This window comes from Alternaria arborescens (assembly GCF_004154835.1).
Source record: "Alternaria arborescens strain FERA 675 chromosome Unknown contig_15, whole genome shotgun sequence".
NCBI classification, from domain to species: Eukaryota; Fungi; Ascomycota; class Dothideomycetes; order Pleosporales; family Pleosporaceae; genus Alternaria; species Alternaria arborescens.
Window position 1 is genome coordinate 307023 of NW_021167870.1, and position 24005 is coordinate 331027.

General features: G+C 50.8%; 9 protein-coding genes across 9 annotated transcripts; 3 read left to right on the plus strand and 6 right to left on the minus strand.

Moving 5' to 3' along the window:
* Positions 1-1137: 1137 nt before the first annotated feature.
* Positions 1138-2166, plus strand: AA0111_g6911 (hypothetical protein; the record flags this gene model as incomplete). The annotated part of the gene is made up of 1 exon (XM_028653186.1): positions 1138-2166. The coding sequence occupies one exon, from the start codon at positions 1138-1140 to the stop codon at positions 2164-2166; it is 1029 nt and encodes a 342-aa protein (XP_028505369.1).
* Positions 2167-2251: 85 nt separating this feature from the next.
* Positions 2252-6845, minus strand: AA0111_g6912 (Vegetative incompatibility protein; the record flags this gene model as incomplete). Its single annotated transcript, XM_028653187.1, has 2 exons — positions 2252-4471; positions 4530-6845. The coding sequence occupies 2 exons, from the start codon at positions 6843-6845 to the stop codon at positions 2252-2254; spliced, it is 4536 nt and encodes a 1511-aa protein (XP_028505366.1).
* A 1638-nt stretch (positions 6846-8483) lies between these two features.
* On the minus strand, positions 8484-9207 carry AA0111_g6913 (hypothetical protein; the record flags this gene model as incomplete). The annotated part of the gene is made up of 2 exons (XM_028653188.1): positions 8484-8763; positions 8822-9207. 2 exons carry the CDS (start codon positions 9205-9207, stop codon positions 8484-8486), a joined length of 666 nt encoding a protein of 221 aa, XP_028505367.1.
* Positions 9208-9824: 617 nt separating this feature from the next.
* AA0111_g6914 (hypothetical protein) lies at positions 9825-10337 on the plus strand (the record flags this gene model as incomplete). The annotated part of the gene is made up of 1 exon (XM_028653189.1): positions 9825-10337. The coding sequence occupies one exon, from the start codon at positions 9825-9827 to the stop codon at positions 10335-10337; it is 513 nt and encodes a 170-aa protein (XP_028505364.1).
* Positions 10338-10824: 487 nt separating this feature from the next.
* Positions 10825-14340, minus strand: AA0111_g6915 (Endocytosis protein; the record flags this gene model as incomplete). The annotated part of the gene is made up of 7 exons (XM_028653190.1): positions 10825-10911; positions 10968-13372; positions 13421-13663; positions 13711-13952; positions 14016-14091; positions 14141-14205; positions 14300-14340. The coding sequence occupies 7 exons, from the start codon at positions 14338-14340 to the stop codon at positions 10825-10827; spliced, it is 3159 nt and encodes a 1052-aa protein (XP_028505365.1).
* Positions 14341-15074: 734 nt separating this feature from the next.
* AA0111_g6916 (Pre-mRNA-splicing factor) lies at positions 15075-16505 on the minus strand (the record flags this gene model as incomplete). Its single annotated transcript, XM_028653191.1, has 1 exon — positions 15075-16505. The coding sequence occupies one exon, from the start codon at positions 16503-16505 to the stop codon at positions 15075-15077; it is 1431 nt and encodes a 476-aa protein (XP_028505362.1).
* Positions 16506-16806: 301 nt separating this feature from the next.
* On the plus strand, positions 16807-21951 carry AA0111_g6917 (DNA polymerase zeta catalytic subunit; the record flags this gene model as incomplete). Its single annotated transcript, XM_028653192.1, has 2 exons — positions 16807-17041; positions 17090-21951. 2 exons carry the CDS (start codon positions 16807-16809, stop codon positions 21949-21951), a joined length of 5097 nt encoding a protein of 1698 aa, XP_028505363.1.
* A 234-nt stretch (positions 21952-22185) lies between these two features.
* AA0111_g6918 (hypothetical protein) lies at positions 22186-22464 on the minus strand (the record flags this gene model as incomplete). The annotated part of the gene is made up of 1 exon (XM_028653193.1): positions 22186-22464. The coding sequence occupies one exon, from the start codon at positions 22462-22464 to the stop codon at positions 22186-22188; it is 279 nt and encodes a 92-aa protein (XP_028505370.1).
* A 328-nt stretch (positions 22465-22792) lies between these two features.
* AA0111_g6919 (hypothetical protein) lies at positions 22793-23152 on the minus strand (the record flags this gene model as incomplete). The annotated part of the gene is made up of 1 exon (XM_028653194.1): positions 22793-23152. The coding sequence occupies one exon, from the start codon at positions 23150-23152 to the stop codon at positions 22793-22795; it is 360 nt and encodes a 119-aa protein (XP_028505371.1).
* Positions 23153-24005: the final 853 nt, after the last annotated feature.

Genomic DNA, 24005 nt, shown 5'->3' on the forward strand with positions numbered 1-24005 from the left:
ATCAACTTGTTGTATTTGTCACCATGCGTTTTAAGACTGTATGTTCGTTCCTGTGTGTTAGAATGCGTACATGCACTTACCCCGCAGTTGCGTGAAACAATTTCCACATGGCGCTGCTTTAGAGACGAATGTTGACCGGAAACAATCGAGTAGGGCGAAAGGAAAAGCAAAGAGGGCAACGTGGGGTGGAGAAGGTAGAGAGGGCAAACGAGGCAAGACAAGGCAAAACAGGGCAGCAAGACTGAGGGCGAAGAAAACGCCAAGGAGAAACACCACATTGGTGTCTTGCATACTGTCAAGGATACTAACTTGCGCGATGCGTGACTTTTAGGGTCTGGTCACTCGTCACTCTGAGTTTGCTTGCTGGGTTGGAGCTCGAAAAACGCATTGTGGTAACTGCTACAAGTGATCAAATCTGCCTCACCACCAGGCTGTATGCATTAGGCAACAAGTTTCCAGACACGTTCTCCAATGTGTCGTATTCAGGAAAATAGGGCGGTTAGAATTGCTGCGTCTTGCGATAGTGGCGAAGCCACAACTGCGTGTCCCATGCCCAATGCCATCATACTGCGTGTTATGGGAGGATCTCCAGCCGCGCTTGAGCCTTCCAGCTTGTTCTGCCCTTCATTCAGCCCGCTAGTCTAGGCTCAGATTCTGTTTGGGGGTGTCATTACCGCTACATGCATCGGCGGAGTATCACTGAGCCCGAGAATAACACTTTAGGAAGGCATAAGAGATAAATGTCTTACGTCCTTCTGGTGCCTTTTAACCGGCCATTATCTCGAACCGTGAGTCTCACACGTTAGTTTGGATGCGTTTGAGCGATGAAGTGTATTTTGAGTCTGACGAACTTCTAGATCTTCTACACTCCAGTGAGCTGTCACGCAAATGTCAGAATCATCCTTTTTACCAGTCTTATCGCCTCTCGCAGGAAAAAGAATCGTTGTTGTAGGAGCAGGTATAGCCGGTTTGAGTTTCGTCGTCTCACTTCGCCAAAGCTGGACCAAAGCATTAGGGGAGTTTCCAGAGGTGATCCATTATGAACGTGAAGGAGAAGTGCCTGATGTATCTCGGGAGCGCTACTCTGTTAGGATACGTGGCGATGGATCTTCCGCTGGGTCTTATGCTCTGCGTAAGATGGAGCTCCTCGAGACATCTCTAGCAAGTGGCATAACACGACCTGGATATGCTCGAGGCCATACAACAGGATACATCACCGTCAAGTCTCTCAACTGGCTCAGGCTAGTAAGTCTTCGTAAAGGTGCGCCCGAGAACCCGCTCGCCTCGGATTTTCGCATTGGAAGATTGGCCATGCGCCAAATTCTTCTCAAAGTCGCACGAGAGCATAGTAGGATGGTTTGGGGTTCGACATGTAATGAGATCTCATCGAAACAAGACGGACGGATTTGCATAACCTTGGACGATGGCAAGGAAGACGAATGCGACCTCTTGATTGTCGCCGACGGCGCAAACAGCAGGATCCGAAAGTACCTTCGACCTCACGATCAATTAGCCTTCGCCGGACCAATAAATATTTCAGTGGTCTCACGCTTCGCTCTGCCACCTCCACCACCTTTCAATAGAGACTGGGGAATTGTGGCCGGTGGCAACGGTCTCGCACTATTTACTTGCCCGGTTGACGACACAACGATACACTGGAGCCTCAGCTACATGGCCCGAGAGCCTCGTGATCTACCCAGACGACCACTCTCACCTGAAGTCAGGTCACATATCCTTTGCGAGGCTCAGGAACGAGGTCGGGTGTTTGGAGAGCCGTTCCGCATACTGCTAGAGAGTAGTGACGCCGCAACAGTCAGAGTGTTCAACTCATGGGACAAGGAGCCGTTCGCTCACGGAGCAAAGAACAATGTGCCTCCAGGCGTTGTATTCATCGGCGACAGTAACCACGCCGTCACTCCATTCGCTGGTAGTGGTGCGAATATGGCTCTCTTAGACGGACACGACCTTGCCGAGTGTCTTTGTACGCACGATTCTGTCGACAAGGCTATTGAAGCGTACGATAGGCGTAGCCTGCCACGTGCTCGCATTTTGCTTAGAAATTCGCACCGCACTATCACGGTAGCTCACGCAACTGGCTGGAGATGGTATCTTATCCAAATGATACTTCAGCTGTTAGGCTTTCTGCAAATGCTCTTCAAGCGATAGATCCAATACAAATCATCGTACTCCTGATTGAATTAACAATGTCAAAATATGCTGAGATCAGAAACTACATACTAAAAGAGATGAACTATTGCAACGAAATGAAGGTAATGCTGCCAGACGAATGGCCCAAAACCGCAAAGCCTTCATGTGTTATCACGCTAGTCGTCTTATACTCTTCTGGCAACCAAAGCGCTTTCTCCTTCCCTTTCAACAACCAGTCGTCTGTGACAAAGCTCGAGTGTAGAGCTTCTGACGAACATGAAAACTTGTCGCAAATTGTAGGATTCACTGTCAAGACACCTCGATCGGTCTCGATTTGGCAGCTAGCGGAGAAACTCAAGTTGCGAAGAGCCACGCCTGCATCAACCCTAGCAAGCAAGGCTTTTGTTTGGCAGTCCCAATAAGTCATGATGTGATCGCCCGACGAGGAAATCAAGAATTTAGAGTCTGGCGAAAACGTAACCGATGAGAATCCTTTTGTGTGTTGCTGGATAACGCCACATGATTTACCATCGGCGGTCCACAGCCTGATGGTCCCATTCATCGAGCAGGAGGCAACCAGATCGCTCAATGTGGAAAATGCGACAGAAGTGACCTCATCTTCGTGGCCTGCCAACGCCGTACCGACTGCGTTTGAGGTTTCTATGTTCCATAGTCGTACAGTGGTATCTGCCGAGCCGGACGCAAGAAGACGACCGTCCGGCGAGAAAGCAATACTGGTCACGGTATCGTGATGGCCTTCGAGAGGGTCTTCGGCGGTGCCTAGCCATGTTTTCCATAGCCTAATTGTCTTGTCGGAAGAGTGCGATGCAAGTAGATCGCCACTCGGAGAGAACCGGAGACCAAGAACCATGTCGGTATGGCCCTGGAGAACATGTAGTATAGTGCTAGTGGAAATATCCCATAAGACTACAGTCGCATCCGCAGAACTGGAGGCCAGCAATCGACCGCTGGGGTGGAAAACTAGACACGTGATACGTCTTGAGTGCCCGACCAATTTTGCCTGCTCAACACCACTAATGGTCCAGATCTTGATAGTAGAGTCCTGTGATCCGGACGCCACAAGTTTTCGATCCGGTGATAGAGCTAGACATAACACCTCACTTGTGTGTGCTTTGCCTCCTTCGGTCGCACCTTCAAGAAATCCGGAGTCATGTCCATATGCTTGTTCAAGCGAGCCAGGTCCAAGCTGGTGAGAAGCAAAATCGTTCAATTTACCCCTCGGTTCCCCGGTCACGGCGTCCCAAAACCGTATCTCGTCGTTATAAGCACCAGCTGCAAGTATCTGGCCGTCTTTTGAATAACAGACGGCGTTGATACCGCTGACATGACCCTCGAGGGTGTTAGAGAGGGAACGATTGCTAACATCCCACAGCCGCATGGTCTTATCTTCTGATCCGGATACTATCAGGCGCGCGTCTGGTGAGAAAGTCACAGCCGAAACTTTCTTAACATGTCCCTTCAGAGTGAACAACTCCACTCCCGAGATGGTGTCCCACACCTTGATCGTCATGTCATCTGATCCAGAGACTAGTTGTGTGCCATCCGGGGAAAATTGTACCGTGTTGACCGGGCCTGAATGGCCATCAAGTACGAGATGAACTATATTCTTCGAGACATCCCAGATCCGCACCAGCCAGTCAGATGTAGCCGAAGCAAGGTACTTCCCATCAGGAGAGAAAGCAATAGAGTTGATGCAGGATAGATCACCTTCCCATCTCTTGCACTCTTCCCCGTTGGTAGCGTCCCACAATCGGATGGTCTCATCCATTGATCCAGATGCGAGTATACGGCCATCTGGAGAATAGACAACGGTGTTCACCCATCTAGTGTGTCCTTCCAGGTTGAACATGACAGCTCTCGTTTCTCTGTTCCATACCATTACGGAAGCATCGTCCGAACCTGATGCAACCATCTTCCCGTCCGGCGAGATCGCCACAGTCCCTGTCTTGTCTTTTTGACCGTGATACACAAAGAGAGCAGTTTTCGACTTGACGTCCCATACTCTGATCACTGGGCCAATCGATGCTGAAGCGATCTCTTTTCCGTCTGGACTGAACGCTAAGTCGTTGACGAACATGTATTCGTCCTTGGCATCTGGAGCGATGGCATCCACGACTTTCACTTGACCGAACCATGGATGCAACTCACTCCAAAAGTGATCCTTCAGTCCGTTTGAAGGGCGAAGGAAGACAAGCGCGGCACAATAGATCTGCAACGGCGTTCGTTCCATAACCAATTGGAATGAGAAGAAAAACCTTCGTGCATCCTTTAGAAATGACAGTTGACCAGAATTGTCTGAATCCTCGAATGACGGTTAGCAGAATGACGAGAGGCATTAACAAGATGCCTTGGGTACATACTGGGAGCAGAGCCTGATACATGCGGATAATTGCGGCTATCTCTGAGCCTTTGCCCATGAGATTCATTGCTTCGAGCCAATGAAGATAATGTTCTTTTAGGAAATGATAAGCCGTGTCATTCTCACCCAGAAGCATACCGCTTTGTCGACAATGCTGAGCCCAATAGAGACATGCGTATTGAAGTTCTGGAGGAATGCACCGCTCTATGCAGGACTGGTCAACGTCGGTCACGAGAACACCAGGAGATTGCAAACCGCATATGTCGCGTTTGAGCATACGGCGCATGATTTCAATGCAGTCTTCGGCTAGTGCTTTATGTGCCTGCTTCTTGTCAACCCAGAGATCTGGGTTTTTGCATCGGCTCTGATCAATGATAAAGTCGCGGAACGTCGGATGATGCAGACGGATCGGGCGGCTTTCCTCGCTGGGAATATTGAAGATTGTATGTAAATCTTCTAGCGTCTCTCTGATCTCTTCGACATCCTGATCGAGTAAGCTCGCCAGGGAAACGGATGACAGGGGCGAAAATAGAGTGACTATATGTCCAACTACGTCTCTTACTGATTCAAAGAGCATCTGCTTCTCCCCCTCATCATACTCTTGTTGGACCAAACTTTCCAATACGGTGGTATATATCTCGTCAAGCTGCTTCTGTGGGCCTCCGTCTGAGGTATGACCTTTGATGATAGTCTCAAGTCGTTTTGTGGCGAATTTCTTGCCATTCCGAATCCAACGGCAGGCAGTGGACGCCCATATGAAGAGACCACTGGAGATCTCTACGAGACGCGCGACGATTCTTGAGCCTGGCCATTCCGGGGCTAGGCGTCTCTCCACTCCGATTGCTGCAAGGTTCTCTTGAAAGAACAAATTGAGATCGCGATTAATAAGTGCTGGCCGGATGTCGTGGAGAAAGAATACCTCCCTCTCGGCCTCCGGTAAATGGGAGAATCCGGATCTGATAGGTGTTTCTGGCCGACTTGTAACCAGAACTCTGAGACGAATCCGCTCGAGAGTTCTCGTTGTGGATATGAGTCTAAGAATGATATGAACATCCTGTTCGTTGCCGCATTCATCTAATGCGTCAAGAACGATGATGAGATTATGGGGTTCAAAATTCTCGACCTTTGAAAGGGGGTTAATGATCAACTGGTCCCACTGGTCACGGAGGGATTTCTGAGCAATATCCGGGTTCGCCATGATGGATTCGCAAATGTGGCGTTTGACAGAGGAAAACCTAGTAGCTAGCTGAGAGGCTAAAGTCGTAAACAGAAGATTGGCATGACTGACAGCTCCCCCTCCTTTTTCAAAAAAGAAACTGCCGCCGAGAATGTCATTCTCGCTAAACGTTCTGGCTATTGTGCGAGCCACAGTGGACTTTCCTGTACCTGCACTACCGTTGAGCCAGTAGATACATCTGTCGTCCGCCGCATTTGCCCATTGTGAGAGATCCCCAAGAAGTTCAACTCTGGTGTTCGGTAAACAAGTCGACCCATACTGGTTGTCAAGAGAGTCGTAAGCCGCTTGTGAGGCGATGGGCAAGCCCTCGATCAAGCGGTCCCATTTAGCAACTTCTCCATGCTTCTTCTCAATTTTTTGGCGAAGCCGAATCATCGCATTCGTTGTTTCGCCGTATCGAAGCGTCATGTCTATGTCAAGAATGCCAAGTAGACAGTATGCTTGGTCTTCCGCACGTGTTGTTTCTCGAGTGCTTGCCCAAGAAAGCCGTTCATAAGCACTGAAGCCTGACAAGTCCGTTCCTTCAAGTGCATCAGGGGGGATACCTGTAATCTCTTGGATTATGTGCTTCAGAGACTTTTTGTCGCCCAGAAAAGTGCCTTCGGCAGAGTAAAACTCAACGGTCGTAGGAGCCAGAAGCTCCTGCAGAGTCCAACCTCGTGTAAACCATCGGCTTCGCCGAAAATCCCCTTCCCAAGATCGCGAAGCACCCGGCCATCCTACGCCGTCATCTACTGCAGAGACGTCTGTGAGATATGCGTAGCATTTTCCAGCATCGCGATACCATCGAAACATAGATGTGATGGCCTCCTGCAGTTCAGAGCTCGATGTTTTATCGATGCAGCAAGTATCGATCCAGAAATGGTCGAACCCATCTCGGGCGGCTTGCTTGGCGCAAAATCGAAGTTTCTCATAGCTCTCAGACTTTTTTTCGGCGGATCCATTGACAATATCCTCGTGTAGGATCTCTTCTTTGCCGCCGATGAGCCAAGTATGTGAAAGGACGGCATATCTCGGAACGTTGTTTGGCCATTCCCTAGTTACAAATCTACCATCGGCGTCCTTGTAGAGCAACCTCATCGCGACGAGGGAAAAGATTCATGGAGCCAGACGGAAGCATATAACGAACAATCGGAGTAGAGCTCAGCATGAAAGGTAAAATAGTTGAAGCACTCTTGTTCCTTGTGATTGGACGAGCTTTAGGTAGCCAACCATGGAGCCAAAAGCAGAGCAGTGGCGTTGGCGCAAATGAGGTATGTAACGTATTGGTAAGGATATAAGGCGCTTGAGTGTGTGACAGGCAGCCTTAAGTATGATCCGGACCTGGGATGTGCGGAGACAGCAGCTCAAGGCGAACTGAGTGTTTTTGTACAGGCCAGACTGCAGTCTTCCCGATCCTCATCGGTGACAGCCAATAGTCCGTACGATCGTCATGATCTGATTGATCGTACTTCGATAAGGGATCCCGTGTGAAACTTGAGGAGTAGGCTGCCCAGTGGGTAATGCGCGCCCTGATCAGCAACGCTCTGCATATGTGCTTAGGGCAGCGACTCGCCCAGCCAAACACAGGATGACACTCAAGTGAAGGACTCTGTTAGGCGCCCGCCGGACACCGTTAAGCGAAAGACTCGATAACGTACAGGGTGCAATACATGTTAGTGTATGCCCAAGCACGAAGGAGGTGCCGAAACACACGATCAGGCAAATAGCGCACAAAGTGCGAAACAACACGCATGGTTCTTTACGTCCCAGTGTTGGAGGACCTCCAAAAAGAATCGTATAGGCACGGCCAGAGACGGCCATCAGACTGGAGGGCGCTAATCGTGACGTGGCGTGGCGCGATGCGACAAGGCCGCATAATTTCGTCGGGCTTCACTTGACCAGTTGGAAGCAAAGCTGAACACGTTCAGGGCAAGAGGGCAGTGCATTTTGGATAGCTCGAGCAGTCCATTCCGGAAGCCCTCCGTTATGCAGAATTGTGACGTGTGGGTTGGGTTCCCTTCTTGCAGTAGCCGATCCGCACCTGCGAGATAGATGCCTTTCTCTATAGGGTATCTCATCAACGCCCAGAACGCCACAAGCCGACCGTTCAAAAAGCCGACATTCCGGTAAACGATGACCACCAGCATACACTCTCAGGCATCGCACTCAGTCCAAGTTTGCATTCTTCAGCATCTCTCGCGTCTTGTTATACTCAGTCACCAAGCTGTTGGAACAGGCAAGCGCATATGGTGACGGAACGAACCGCGAGAGCTCTCACAACGTTTCGTCGAGTTGAATTTCGTCTGTCCCAGAAGGTTGACCGAACAACCGGATCAGCCCCTCTACACTCGGTATGCACATCGAAGACTTGCCTTCTAATCAGGCTCGCGGACGTTGTTTTCCACAACTTGGTGCTTCTTCTTTATCTTCTCATCCATAGCGACTGCTATACGACGGCGCTGCGTCCGAAATCAAGCTTCCGTTCCACCACGTGTCGCAGGAAGCCCTCTTCAGTCCTATGTCTATTGAGTAAAAGCATATCCCATGCAAACTAGCTGTCCCTGACTCTGGTGAGAGCCCTATCTATGTAGGTAGGGGTGTATTCGAATCCGGTGCTGGCACTCTGTAGCTGATGATCTAGCTCGTGGCGCACTCGGGATGGGGTCGTGATGGGTTTCGACGTGTTCGAGGTGGAAAGGTCTACGGAGTCTTGAAGTCACTGCGTCTTCTCCAGCATCATGTCCGCATCTCCATCTCAAGATCTCTGGTCTCTCCGCTCAAGTCCTGCACATCGTCTTGAGCCATTATCTGTGCGCTGGCGTCTAGATCTTGTATGACGCTCTCTAGGCCTCGTACTAGGGCTTCTATTTCGGCACGCTGTGCAGTAACAGTCGACAGCAGCTCGGTATTCGACTGCTGAGTCTCGGCGAGCTTAGTGTTCATCTCTGTCGCTTGCTTCTCGAGGTAAGGCATGAGGTGCGCCAAGTGTATTTCGGCCGGGGTAAGGGTATGGGGTCTTTGATGATGGGTTAGTATTGAATAGCGACAGTAATTGGTGCTTTTGCAGTACTCACGGCACAGGTGTCTCCACGGGTCCACCGTTGGCACTCGCTTCGGCGCGCCTCTTCCTTAATTTCGCATCTTCTATGCATTGGTCTAGCGAGTTGAGAAGCTTAACAACATTCCTCCTCTCCATGATGTCCTCGAAGTTGGTCTTCCATGTCCGGTCCAGCTGATCCACGATCTGCCCCCTCAAATTGTCCAATACTTCTGGGCTATACTGCGCGGCCGTAGGGAAACACGAAGCAAAGTTCTTGGCCGAACACTTGTCTAGGGTCGCTTTTGAAGCCTGATTGAAGACATTGATCAGACCTTGCGCGCGCGGGCCAGGAGCATCAGCAATAGGTCGGGCAGGTGTGGGAGACGGAGAGCGTGACTCTGGGTTCGTAGCGGTAGGCATAGTGGTGTAATCGTGAATCAGTATGGCGGGTGGCAGTCTGGCGTGGAGCGGTCCAGTGAACGTTATCTTTGTCGCATTGCCCTCATCGCAACCCAAGCGTGTTTACCTCGAGGCGCGCTAACCAATACACGTGATGGCGTGTCCCGCTAACCCAGCCCCACTTCCCCACAACCCTCTCCAGCAACTTTTTGTAACTTCCCGAATTTGTCTCTGTTCCTGGCATCGACTAAGGACGATCAACATGACTTTTACACGGTCTTCGGATACATCCGGGAGGTTAAACTATGCTGGCAGTGGTACAGACCTAAAACGCGCACGGCGAGGTAATGGACCCAAGTTCATCAACAAGCCGATAGCATTGCGCGAGTCTGGCAACATTGCCCGAACGAACGCGGAACGCGGAACAGACACCTCTGGAGGTCTATGTAATACACTGGATTTGTACGAGAGAACTCTCGAACAAACCTAGCTTTCTTATTATCGACTAACCTCACTTCTGATATTGTAGCAAAGAGACAAGGTTGCAAATCACGGCTCCCTCCAGACCTAAACATGGGGCCGCTCAATACGGACATGGCTATCAGAAACCAAGCCGTCGAATGAATACAAAGCCACTAATGAGCACAGCTAAAGTTCAGGATCCCAAGGAAGTCAGACAGCCGAGAAGCTTACCGGATCAACCCTCACGTGTCTATCGCGCCATCATCCAAGACACCGACCATCGGACCACACCCTCACTCCCGTCACAGATACTCCACTTCCAGGACGACCAAGCTGAACCTGCGAAGATAGATCATGTAGCTGAGAAGGAACCAACCATTAAGGAGTCAGGCTCAGTCCTAAAGAAGCGGGCATTCAAAAAGAATGAGGCACGCTCTGAGCGAAATGCGAAGAAAGGTATCTTTCGGGAGTACGAGGAGCAAGTCATGAACGAAGCGCGCACAGCCAAAGAGAAAACAAACATCAGGGTGACACGCTCAGTCAGGAAGAGGCGGGCTGCCACAAGGGAGGAAATGAAGCTCGGTGAAAATGTCATGTTCACCGTACAGCAGGCTATTACCGTATACGAGAAACAAGAAAAGGATGGTTTTCCGTTGGATCTACAGGTAGAAAGATTCAGGATGGGATGATGAGCAGAGAGAGAGGTGGCAGTGACCAGCATGAAACCTGGTAGAATACCCCAACTGGAGTCTTTGCAACAGAAATCGATAGCCTGAGGAAAGGGATCAGGATGAGATGGGCACTTGTTAGGTGCACTGTACGGGGGGAATGATCGCCCGTCAACGCCTGCAAGGCAAGTATGACTGCCCGTTGGACATAGGGTAGCAAGCAAAATCCTTCGACTGGAAGCTTCAGTCTATCAATAGCATGATCTTATGACCCACGATTGAAATTGTTTGTATTTGCAGACGCAATGATAAGTATAAAGAACTCCATTGTATGCAAAAAAATCTTTATTTTGATCAAGGTCAAGCACATAATCTTTCGTCAGCGATGGAAAAAGAAGGATTAAATTTTCTCCCTAGCGTGTCGCTACAACGAGACACAAGGATGAATCTCAACTATCAACGATGAATCGACCATGTTCCACAAAGCAAAGCGCTAATGTGCATACATCTACTCTTCGAGGTAAGAAAGCTTACGCATCTCACCCAACCTCGTCCTAGCCTGTGCAAGCGAGTTCTCGAGTTGCAGAATCTCGACCTAAATTGATCTGTTAGTACATGTTCCTTTTCAAACAATGTTCGGTGTTCACATACCTGCTGCTCCATCTGGCGAACCTTGAATTCGTGGTCGCCCAACTTGCTGTAGTCGACTTCCTGGCCTTCGTCCCTGTTCTTCTGGGCGATAATCTCCTGCACCTGCCTGACGAGCGACCTGCAAGCCGCCGTGACAGTCTTGGACGCACCCTCGAGCCTGTCTTGCGTCTTGCTCATGAAGCTGGCCTTGACACGACTGGCAGCCACCAACTGAGCGGTGGAAGCAGCCACGTCGTTGGAAGCGACAATGAGCTGCTCAGGCGAGTTACGACCGGAGATGACACCGTCGGCAGTCTCGATGAGCATGTTCGTTGATGTTGCAACGGCCTTGGCGGCGCTGATGAGACCTTCGGTCCAGCGGTTGTGCTTCTTGTAGAACTGCGTCTTGGACATGCTTCCTCGGCCTTCGCGAACAATTTCTTTCTGCGATTCTGTCGCTGCCTTGATGAGCTGGGCAATCGCGTTCGTGACGGCGATGGCGGCTTCGAGGATGGAGTCATGAATCTTGAGCTCATAGGTTGAGTACTGGTCCCTCGGCTTCTTCATCAGCTTCGCCAGACGCTCGGCAGCCGCGTCGATGGCGTTGGCTGCCTTGGTCAACTCGTTGTCGACCAGATCGCCAAGGTCGCCAGAGGCATTGGTGATCTTGCTCTTGGGCGCGAACGCGTCTGCAAGCTTAGACAAGCTCTGCAGGTTGCGCACAACCTCGGTGCTGTTGTTGATGACAACGTTGATCTTCTGCTCTGCGTCCATGTCGTACATGCGCACTGACTGAACGTTACGGAAGAATCTGATGGTTGACATTGCAGAAGTCCTTGCACCACCAATGAGCTGGTCGGCCTTGTTCTCGTCAGAAGCGAATCGCGTCAATCCCTTGGTATTCACCAAAACATCAACTATCGCGCCACCAAAGTTGTTAACGGCGTTAATGACCTCAGCGTGCTTTGCGTTCGGCCCGTCGGCGATAAAGTTGTTGAACGCGGTCGAGAATTCCATGGTACATGTCGATGCCCTCTCAATCTGCGAGAGCACATACGGACCAGTAGCGTTCTGGTTACCAGCCTGCATAGGAGAGTCTAGTTCGTACAACGCATCGTCGACACGTTGCACACCACTTTGGAGGACCGAGTCGATGATGTCGTTGATCTTCTGAAGACTGTCTTGGATAAGGGTATCCAAGTGGCCGTCCAGGACATCATCGTTCGTGCCGGCATTGAGCTTCAGCTCATTGAGTTCGAGCAGTGTCTGGTCCATACCGGCACGGAAAATCTCCAGCTCCTCCTCCTTGTCACGCAATTGACGCTCCAAGTCAGAATCACCTTCGCGGTACTTCATCTGGAACTCATCTAGCGTACGGGTCTTGTTTCGCAGCGCCTCCTCAAGATCTGCAATTTCTCGGTTGTGTCTCGACAGCATTGCCGAGAGTTCTGAGCCCTTGCCGCGCTCGAGGTTGTCGGCTCTATCCAGAGCAGCGCGGAGTTCCCGCTTCAGTTTCTCGGTCTCCTCGCGGTGACCACCAGTGTGGCGGTCCTTCTCCATGAGTGCTCGGTCGCGCTCACGGATCATATCTGCCAGCTCCAAGTTCTTGGTCTTCAGTTCGCGTTGCAGCCTGTCCCTGCTATCTATGGCTTCTTGGGCCGAGTTCGCCTTGAGCTGAACTGTCTTGAACTTCTGCAGCAGTTGAAGATGCTCATGACGCAGTTGCGAATACAGCTTAGCCAACGACTCGTACTTTGATCTCCATGTATTGAGCTGCTCCTGAAGTGCCCTTATCTGATCGTCTCGCGAGCCCATTTGCTGTTGGAAGTTTTGATTCATTTGGTTGATCTCGCCTTCTAGAGCCTTCATCCTCTGGTCGTATTGTTGTAGCATGAGCTGGTCGCGTTCGTACTGTGCGCGCGCATTCAGGTTTTCCCGCTCAAGCTCAGCAAGACGCCCCTGTGTCTGCTGTTGATACTGATCGCGCATGAGTTGCTCTTGCGCCAACCGAGCTTGTTCTGCTTGGAGCCTTTGTTGCTCTTCGAAGTCACGTTGTGCTTGCATCGCTTGCTGTTGCTGCTGCTGTTGAGCCTCCTCCCATTGTCGCTGTAGTCGCTGCTGTTCGGCTTCGTATTCCTCTTGCTGCCTACGCTGGTTGTCTTTCCAAAACTCGTTGATCGGCTCTGGGTCGACCGAGGGAGCGCGTGTGGGTTCCGCAGGCTTTTCGTTTTGTGGTCGTTTAGGGAGCGCCGGCGCACTCTCATCTTCAGAAAGCAGGTTTGGTGGTTCTTGTGGCAGCTTTGGTACTGTGATGAGGTTTGTCAGGTATCGCAGATTCGAGCATTCGTAGTAGAACTTGACGAGACGGTAATGCTGCGCATCGTATCGTCCGCGTAGAGGCGAGAGCGCTTCATCGTCACCGAGTGCTACACTGGTTAGCTGGGTTGCAACTTGGCCGAAGTCCTGTCACTTACTTGTATGCATCGCGCGCAGCATGCTAGTGATGAACTTGTAGATACCATACGACTCCTGAACCAACGGCACTAACGCTGCTATCCTGCACTCATTGTTCGCGCCGCTTCGGAAGTGAGAGAAGATGAGCTTCTGGAAAGCATCGATCTGATCCTGTAGGGTCATAAGGTCCGAAATGGTTTCATACCCCTCGTTGGGGTCGTTGATCGACTTCAAGCTGATGTACTCCTCGTATTCGAAGGTTCCTGTTCCAATCAGCCCAATGCTTGTGCCATGCTACCAACTTTCGTACCATTGAACTCCGGGTGTTGTCGGTGGAAGGCAAGCTTGGCCATGAGGTAGTAGATGTACTCGGAGATAAGCGGCGCATATCCTCGCATGCCTTCGCCGACTGAGGAGCCCCGTGATAAGCTCTCAAGCCAGCTGGTGTTCGATTGCGCCTCCTTGAGAACGATGGGATGGCCTTCCTGTAGGACCTTGTGGACCGTAATGAGCGCTTTGAATGTTTGCACCTCGTCGGCGAGAATTGGCTGCCTGGAACATGCTATCAGCATTGGTCGCAGTTTGGGCACTATGGATGCGCCTTGGTTGACCTACACTTTCATGCCCTGCCAGAAGGAAGCAGAACTCTTGTGATCCCACGTGTAGACAATGCATGCTCGCACATGTTTTCCTATGCCAATATAAGCCTCGCTCGCGTTCTCGGAGAGTTCGGCACGTACTCTTGGGTGAGACCTCTTCGATACTTGTGGCTTTACGAATGTTTATGGCAAGCTCCGACTCCTGCCTGTAGTATTCTTTAGTCTGTACTCTGAACAATGCAGCGACGGGTTCCTATGTCTGTCTGGCCCAGTCCGGCATGATGGCGATGGTATACGTACTTCCCCATGTCCACGTTGCGCGAGCTTCCGTAGAGCGCCATCTTGCTCGCCGTAAGCCCCTTCTTGGTTTAGTTGTTGGTAGTATCAGGTAACTGTAGAAATCAAAGGCTGTGGGTCCGTTTCGAGAAGGCGCGCAAAAGTAATGCGCAGGAATGAGGAGGTGTGGGGATGAGTTAAGTGGTTGCGCTGTTGGGGTCAGTCAACCATCAGAGGAGCTCCTACTACCTACTCGACCGACCCTGGGAGGTGGTTCGTGCTGCTTGGCGCTTCGTCATCGCCTTCACCCGCGACGAGGCATCGCGCGCGATAATTGGTTGCTGCCCAACTAACCTTCTTACATATCCCATTGTATCCTAGGAGTACTTGCAGGAAAAACCTCTTTACTCTAGCCATAATCCCCCTAAGGCGTGTCTTGCGCAACCCGTGCCGCGAACTCCTCCCCCCGGGCTGTGCATCCTGGCATAAACTGTTGCCTTCGCCATCGACTAACAACGCATACGCGGCTGCATGCGCAACCGCCTCGGAGTCTGAGTTGGCATTCGTGATGGAGGGTGAGAGGATGCATCTTCACTAAATGGGGCTGCATGGCTTCGCTGCATGCACCCTCGAACCGCGAACTGTACCGATCACGCATGGCCAGCGCAACGATCATCAGGAACTGCTATGTCATTTTACATGATATGCTCGGATGCGACTCAAGGGTATAAACGCCATACAATGCTACTAGTAATACAATATTGATGCCCTATGACGCCGTGACGAAAGGCTGGACAACTTAAACCGCCTCACTTTTCCCTCCCTTGCTGAGATATGCTGCCATAGGGTCGGCAGCCATTGTCCTTTTGCGGCGATACTCTTCCATTTCTTCTTCGTTTACGCCTCCAGTCATCTCGTCGAGAGCTCGTTTCCGACTGGCAGCATCGCTTTTCGCTTTCTCAGCACGGTCTGGAGCATTCGGTACGTGTTCCTCGAGAGCCGCCTCTTCTTTCCATGCAATCTCTTTAGGAACTTCGTCCAGGTCAGCACCGGTTCGCATCCGGTCTGCCAGCTCAAAAGCCTCCTTGCCTGCCTCGCCTGTACAGTACGAGTTCTTGACGGTGGAGTGACAGCATGCAAAACCCCATTGGAAGTTTGACCACCAACTGCCCCAAACTGATGTGTGGTTGTTGAGTAGTACATCCTCTGGATACTTGGACTTCGCCTTGACTTTTGGTGCACCCTTGATGCCGCCCCGCTCGTCGTACTCGACATATCGCTCATTTTCTGTGACGGCCATCTTGCGGAGTGTGTCGTCAGTGAACTTTTCCTGGATGCCGTACTTCTCGGCCAGGGCCTTCTTCCTGGCTGCGGCCATCTCCTCAGCCTCCTTCAGCTGTTTCTTCCGCATGACCTCGCCAGATGTAGGGTTGGCCTGCAAATGTAGTTTGTTTTTGTCTCCGCGCTCCTGTGTCTCCCAAGCATATCGTTGCGCCTTCTCAAACTCGGCTGCATCTCCAGAGGCCTTCATGAAGCCCTCTTCTGCTACCAATTGGGCTGCGTTGTCGGCTGTTGCACCGCTGTCCACCATGGAGCGTGTCTTGGGGTCGTATTTGGCCGAGTCGAGATCCAGGTTGAGCAGGTACTTTGCAGTGTCTTCTCGTAATCGCAAATTGCGCGTAGATGTGGCTTGCTTCCTTCCCATGTCTGTCTCAGCGTCGTATTTGTCGCCCTCGTCTTCATCGTCGGACTTGTCACCCTTTTCAGCTTCTTTTGCCTTCTTCCGAATCTCCTCCATGGCGTTGTACTCCTCGATGACTTCCTCAAAGTGCGATGCATCGTAGCCATTCCATCGATCACGCTTCGCATCGAAACCTAGTTGCACGTCCTGAATGACCTCGTCTGCCTCGATGTTCTTGCCCGTGAACTTGGCGCCTGCCTTGCGTGGCCGGCTCAAGCAATCCTTCTTCTTGTGCGTCATGGCTCCGCAGTTCTCGCATGCGCCTTTGCGGAACTTGGTCGCAGCCGGCCCTACCTTCTTCCCGCGATCGTACCATTTTGAATCTTGCTCCTGCTTCTGTAGACGCTGATGCTCGAGGTAATCGGTGTTGTCCTCGCCAGTCTCGTCGACTGCGTAGAAGGGCTTCTTGGAGATGAAAGAGGGGATGTATTCGTTGCGCTCTTTCGCCGCGGCAGACACGTCGGGCTTCTTGGGTTGAGAGGGCGGCATGTTGGTCTTGGTGTGATGCCTCGGTCGCGTTGAGTGGTCAAGGTTGTCAGTGTTGGTAGAAGCTTTAGGTTGGCGGCGAAAGTGGATCGCGAATTAGTGGCGTAGGGCTGCAGCGTCGATCTCGCGTCTCACGGGACCACGCGCATTCCCGTCGCGACTTGTTGAGCACCGCGTCTCTTTCACCTTGCCACGCCACCGGTCCTTCCTGAGTGCGATGCGCCATCTCGGTTTCGAATAATCTTCAGAACACGATGCGAGTCTTCATCTTCGCCCACACCTCTTGGATACCAGCTGTGTCGTCATGGACCCTTTCCGCTTCCGCCTGAACTGCATCGACAACTACCAAGCGGCACCAACAGACCTCGACCCCCCTCTACGGCGCAAACATGGTCCTGCGGGTCGCTTGGACGCGCCACAAGTCCCGGTAATTCGAGCCTTTGGTGCGACCGAGACTGGCCAGAAGGTGTGCGCTCATATCCATGGAGCGCTGCCTTACCTGTATTTGGAGTACAGTGGCAGTTTGGAGAGCGAGGTTGGTGGGTGCAACATAGCATTTGGATAGGAACAAAACTGATACTACTTAGTAAACGCGTACATCCTCGACCTTCGTACCTCTATTGACCACGCTCTCGCCACCGCCTACCGACGTAACGCATACGATGGAAAGTCAATATACGCTGGCCATATCTCCCTCGTCAAGGGCGTGCCCTTCTTTGGGTACAACGTCGGGTACAAGACTTTTTTGAAAGTCTACATGCTCAATCCTATGCACATGACGCGATTCACCGATCTTCTACATCAGGGAGCAATTCTGAACAAGGTGTTCCAGCCATACGAGAGCCACTTACAATACCTCCTGCAATGGATGTGCGATTATAACTTGTACGGGTGTGGCTATATCAACTGCGGCAAGGTACAATTCCGAGGACCCGTTCCAGACAGTGACGAGGTAGATGTCACTGTGCATAAGTGGCACGATGCCTCTATTCCTGATGAATTTATGGCCGATGAGGATCAGTATCCGCGTCAAAGCCACTGCACCCTCGAGGTCGATATATGTGTTCAAGACATCCTGAACCGACACGAATTACAATATCGACCCATCCATCATGATTTTCTGGAACGTTCGAGCCAACTGCCTCGCAATCCAGACGACAAGTTTGTGCCATCAATGGCTGGTCTATGGCGAGATGAAACTCGTCGGAGAAAACGTCGCATGGGCCTTTCCGATCCTTCGAGCAGTCCATTCCCAGCCGAAGTCCTCGTGTCAATGTCGGCGGATGAACGAGACACGAAGAAAGGTGGATGGATTCACGAAGAGGAATATCGAGAAATTGTCGAAAACTTGATTGTCGAGGAAAGACGAGGACAAGGAGAAGCAAGACTGGATACTTTCGTGAAGCCCGTCGCTGGGCAAGAACACATTAGGACTGCTGTAGAGAGCATCGAAGATCTCTATCCCGAGATTCTTTCTACACAACAACTCCCAAATGACGAGACCGAACTAGATGATGATTATCTGACAGAAGACGATGATGCGCCTATTGATGTTGGAGCCCGGCTGGCATTCGATGAACCGGGACCAAACCAGCTGCACAGTGACGCCACTACTGGCGACGAGCAAAATGAGAATCCAATAGACGCCGGCAATCAGTCCGATACTGAAGAGCAACAATCACTGGATCCCTTGACTGCATCATTACTCAAGGGTTCTAGCGACATGGAAGCTGAAGATGTGCTCATCGACGAAGGCATTGATTTGGTCGATCCGAACGATGATGGCGAACCACCCAGTAGCCCGATAAACACACGGAAGCGCTCTCTTGATTCTATAGACGAACAAGACAAGAAGCGTCAACGAGTAGCGGCCGTAACGCCGGGTACGAACAAACGCGTTTCGTTTCGCAATGCCCTTAACAAGGGTGAAGAGTCGCATCACCCTGTTCAGGCTTCGCAAGGAAGTACTAAAGCTCAGGGTCTGGGAGAACCTACTACACTTTCGTTTCCCGTAGTGAAGAATCCAAATGCACCGGGGACGATACTTCGCTTGAGCCAATCGAGGTATTCAAACCCACAAGAAGGACCAAAGACACCCGGACCGAAGTATCTTGAGGCAAAAGCCTCGCAGCACTCCCCTACGACTCCTTGGACGCACCAGAAGACTTCGCCTATGATGCTGAATAGCAATACCCCGAAAGCTCGCACCCAAGCAGCCTCTCTAGTGCAGCGATTGGAAAAACTACAGAAGCACATGCATCCTACTGTCTACTATGGCTCTCTACCTCCATCGGTTGAGGTTGTTGAAGGTACTTGGATGCATGCTGGACTTCCGCCGGTAATCTATCAGGATGCCTACTATAGCGAGGACAAGGATGTTCCGGATCGACCGAGAAATTATGCGGGTAAAGAGTTCATCCTACAGAACACTACGTTACCGTATCTTCCTCCGTTCGACCCCACCGGTGCGTCTCTTGCCAACATCGGAGAGTATCCGCTTGCTGTGGTAGACAAAAACAAGGAGACTACAACGAACCAAGCAAGGTCACGTCGTTGTGGCCTGCGTCATTGGGAGCTTGCTACACCTCCACCTACCTTCAAGGAAGTTGAGAGATGGAACAATCGGCGACCGAAGCCACGCAAGGTAGCGAAGTGTAAATCCGAAGCAGAGGAGCTGACGCCAGCAATATCACGCAAGTTCAAGTCCATGAGTCATCTTTCACAAATCGAAGGTCCAACACAGAAGAATCCGCATGGCTTCAAATACTCTTTAAAACAAGATACGACCAGCGTTAAGCACGAGTCTCAATACATGAGCATCATGAGCTTAGAATTACACGTAAATTCCAGAGGTTCTCTTGTACCAGACCCAGCTGAGGACGAGATCCAATGCATTTTCTGGACCGTGCAGGGTGAGGAAAATGCGACTACCGACCGTCCACGTACCGGCATTTTGTGCTTCTCTGACGAAGACGGTATCGCTGAACGAGTTGCTAAGCAAGCCCCAGTAGAGGTTGAATACGAGGAAGATGAGTTGGATCTGATCAACCGCGTAGTCGATATCGTCCGCCAGTTCGATCCGGACATACTCACTGGATATGAAGTACACAACAGCTCTTGGGGCTACCTCATAGAACGTGCGAGGATGAAGTACGAGTACAATCTGTGCGATGAGATCAGCAGGATGAAGTCGCAATCCCATGGCAGGTTCGGAAAGGAGGCCGATCGATGGGGCTTTACACATACTTCGACTATTCGAATCACTGGCCGCCACATGATCAACATTTGGAGAGCTATGCGAGGGGAGCTAAACTTGCTTCAGTACACTTTGGAGAACGTGGCCTTCCACTTACTCCACAAGCGCATACCACACTACCAGCATTCTGATCTTACGACTTGGTATCTAAGTGGCAAGCCACGAGATCTGGCAAAAGTGATCGATTACTTTCTAACACGCGTACAACTTAATTTCGACATTCTGGAAGCCAATGAGACTGTGCCTAGAACTAGCGAGCAAGCTCGCCTGCTTGGCGTGGATTTCTTCGCAGTCATCTCGCGAGGCTCTCAGTTCAAGGTAGAATCTACCATGTTCCGTATCGCAAAGCCCGAGAACTTCATCCTTGTTTCACCAAGCCGAAAGCAGGTCGGTCAACAGAATGCGCTTGAGTGTCTACCTCTGGTGATGGAGCCGCAGAGCGCGTTCTATTCAAGCCCGGTGCTTGTCTTGGACTTCCAATCGTTGTACCCTAGTGTGATGATCGCTTACAACTATTGCTACTCAACATGTCTTGGACGTATTGTCAGCTGGCGAGGCCAGAACAAGATGGGTTTTATGGACTTCAAGCGCGAGCCGCAATTGTTGGAGCTGGTGAAAGATCACATCAACATTGCGCCAAACGGTATGATGTACGTCAAGCCAGAGATGCGGAAGTCGCTATTAGCGAAGATGCTCGGTGAGATCTTAGAGACTCGCGTGATGGTCAAGAGTGGGATGAAGCAGGACAAAGACGATAAAACATTGCAACAGCTGTTGAACAACAGGCAGTTGGCATTGAAGCTACTAGCAAACGTCACCTATGGATATGCGTCTGCGTCGTTCTCCGGTCGCATGCCATGTTCGGAGATCGCGGACAGCATCGTCCAGACTGGTCGCGAGACCCTCGAGAAAGCTATTGCGATCATTCACGCAACTGAGAAGTGGGGTGCAGAAGTCGTCTACGGAGACACTGATTCACTTTTTATCCACCTCAAAGGACGCACCAAGGACCAGGCATTCACCATTGGCGAGGAAATTGCTGCAGCCATTACCGCAGCGAACCCACGACCGATCAAACTTAAATTCGAGAAGGTATACCATCCTTGCGTTCTACTTGCGAAGAAGCGCTACGTAGGCTTCAAGTACGAGCACCGGAACCAGAAGGAGCCGGACTTCGATGCAAAGGGAATCGAAACAGTCCGTCGGGACGGTACACCTGCGGAGCAAAAGATCGAAGAGAAAGCCTTGAAGCTTTTGTTCCGCACGGCAGACCTCAGTCAAGTAAAACGCTACTTCCAAGAACAATGCGCGAAGATCATGGAAGGTCGCATCAGCATCCAAGACTTCCTCTTCGCAAAAGAAGTCAAACTAGGCACATACTCTGATAGAGGTGCTCCACCACCCGGTGCCCTCATTGCCACAAAACGGATGCTCGCCGACCCGCGTGCGGAGCCTCAGTATGGCGAACGTGTGCCCTACGTAGTCATCACTGGCGCACCTGGAGCCCGCCTTATCGATCGCTGCGTCAGCCCCGAAACCCTACTGCAGAGTGATCATCTGGAGCTCGACGCGGAGTACTACATCAGCAAAAACCTCATTCCACCACTTGAACGCATATTCAACCTCGTTGGCGCCAATGTACGGCAATGGTACGACGAGATGCCCAAGACACAACGCATCCGCAACGTTTCAATTCCCATGGTTCTCAGAAATGATAAAAGCAATGCTGTTCACGCTGGTGGTAACACATCTCTCAAGAAAACACTGGAGAGCTACATGAAATCCTCACATTGCATGGTCTGCCGTTCGAAACTCACTACTTCCGCACCAGCACAGTTTCCACGTGGCGAAGTCAAACCATACGCTATGCTGCCACTATGTGTGAGCTGTCTCAAGCGTCCGGCGCATTCGCTACTATCGTTGAAGTATCGCGTCTGGGACACCGAGACACGTGTATCGCAGGTTGAAAGTGTATGCCGGCGATGCTCAAACATAGCCTGGGGCGAGGAAATCAAATGTGACAGTAGGGACTGTCCTGTATTCTACACGCGCATCAAGGAACGTTCAAGATTATTGGCATTGCAGGATAGTGTCTTTCCTCTCATTGAATTAATGGAGAAAGAAGATGATGAGACATACCTAGAAAGGGAAGAAAGCAGAGTGAGGGATGCGAGTAAAAAACTGGCTTGGTGAAGTTTTCGCCATTAGCTTGAGTATTGGTCACACATATCCATTCCAGTGCAAGCTACTTCGAATCCAAAAACGTATAACAAGCCTTAATCTTTCCACCTACGATAGTCAGGATATCCTCACCCACCAGCCCCATCTCCGCACTGCCAGATCTCTTGATACCCCATTTCACCTTCGTCACCCACACATCATCTTCACCATCATGTTTTAAGCACTCAACATCATCTGAATATCCAATCAGTTCTTCTCATCAGTCAAGAGCTCATTGCGACCTGAAAGCTTACCTAGAGCAACAAACTCATCGCCTGCTTCGCCCATACTTTGTATTTTGTCCACCATTTCACTAATGGCCTCGTGTGACTTGAAAACACCTAGTGCATCTACAAACAGCACATCTGCGCTTGGTACCCAGAGATCGGCGATGGCTTGCATACGTGTGGGAACGTCTTTCTGACCGAAGATGGATGAGAGGTTGAGGAGTGTTAGGGATTTGGCACGGGACTGGGGGGTTGACATCTCTGTAAATGACGAGGTAAAGAGAGAAGTAAACGATCTGAGGGATATTGTGTTATGTGAAAAAGTTCACAACTCGAAACGAGTGAGAGACCAGGGGTTTACGGGTCGGTGCTGTATTATATCAAGATGAGTCGTGAGTAAGCAAAAGCTATATGCACTAACGGAAATGGGTAGGAGAAAGAACCCTGCTCATGCAGCAGCAGTTTTGACATGGGTTAGCAGCCGCAGTCGTGACGATAGAGAAGCAGTTGATTATAACCAACACAGAGAGGTCTCGATTCAATGCGAGGGTCTACTGGCATATCAGTAATGTAGCATGAACTCTCTTCTATATATTGTCGCCATCCTCCAGCTCTACAATGAGAACATCTAGACCATCAACATCTTTGTAAGGTGGAGGTGGTGGACTCATGTAAGGTGGAGGTGGTGTTGAGTTCACCAAATAAGTATCCAGGCAGGGCTCGCCTTTAGCAATAACGGGTAGCCATGTATCGACTTCATTGCGACGCACAGCATCGATCTCACCTAATTCGCAATCGATTTCTGTGCTCTCCAAACGTTGGACAACCAAACACGCTATTTCGATTGCGAGGTAGACGATAAGGAACTGGAGAAAGATGGTAGCCATGATGATGAATGCAATCGATGACAAGAATGCGTCTTCAATGTCCTCATGGGAGGACTCCATTATGATGGGGAGTTCGAACTGCCGATCTCGAAACATATCGGACATGTGGATATCGGGTTTCAAAGTTAGTTGACGCGGTGTTGGTTGACGTTCCTTTCCAAGTCGTGCTAAGAAGCATGAGCTGATTCAATGTATACCTGGACGCGGCATTGTGAAGTAGGTGTTGTGTAATTTTGATGCGTTTCCTTGTGAAAAACGCGGGATTATTACCATAGAAGGTCTATACATCATGTTGAATGCATGCTGTGGCTACAGAAGTCAACACAGAAGGAGGCTTCAGGACGGAGTTGCAGCGACAGGCGGGGGCTGGGCAGTGCAGGATGTGTTACTAGTACGAATAAGGGTTAGTACATGCCCTTGACCGTTTTCCTACCTAGGTGGCCAGCCGGACGACTGATCTGCGCCCTCTACAACTTAGCCGCCATCAGCACTATCTCCCTTAAGATTCTTTCCTTTTCTTGTCGCTGGTTTCACCTTGGAAGTAATCTCCCGTTTTTGGTCGTGTGCTAATGCTCAGTCTTTCGTCCTTGGCAGTACTTTACTCCTGTATCTTCAGCGAATCGCTGAGCGATCACGGAAGCGCAACCATTTCAAAAAGCATATCAGTGGCTTACAAAGGTATTGAGAACACGCATAAGCACTTGCGGGGTTAGCCTGTACAATGGCTGCATTCAGTTTCAGTTTAAATAGCAAGGGACTATGACGCCAAGTCCACGCACGTACGGAATAAATCTTACGATGTTGGGGATGAGCCTTTTGGTCTGCTGGAGGCCTAGATTCTTAGGGGCAACATTCATTGGCCTGGCTTTGGTGAACGGTAGGACTGAATCGCTCTAGTTGTATTTCACTGGAG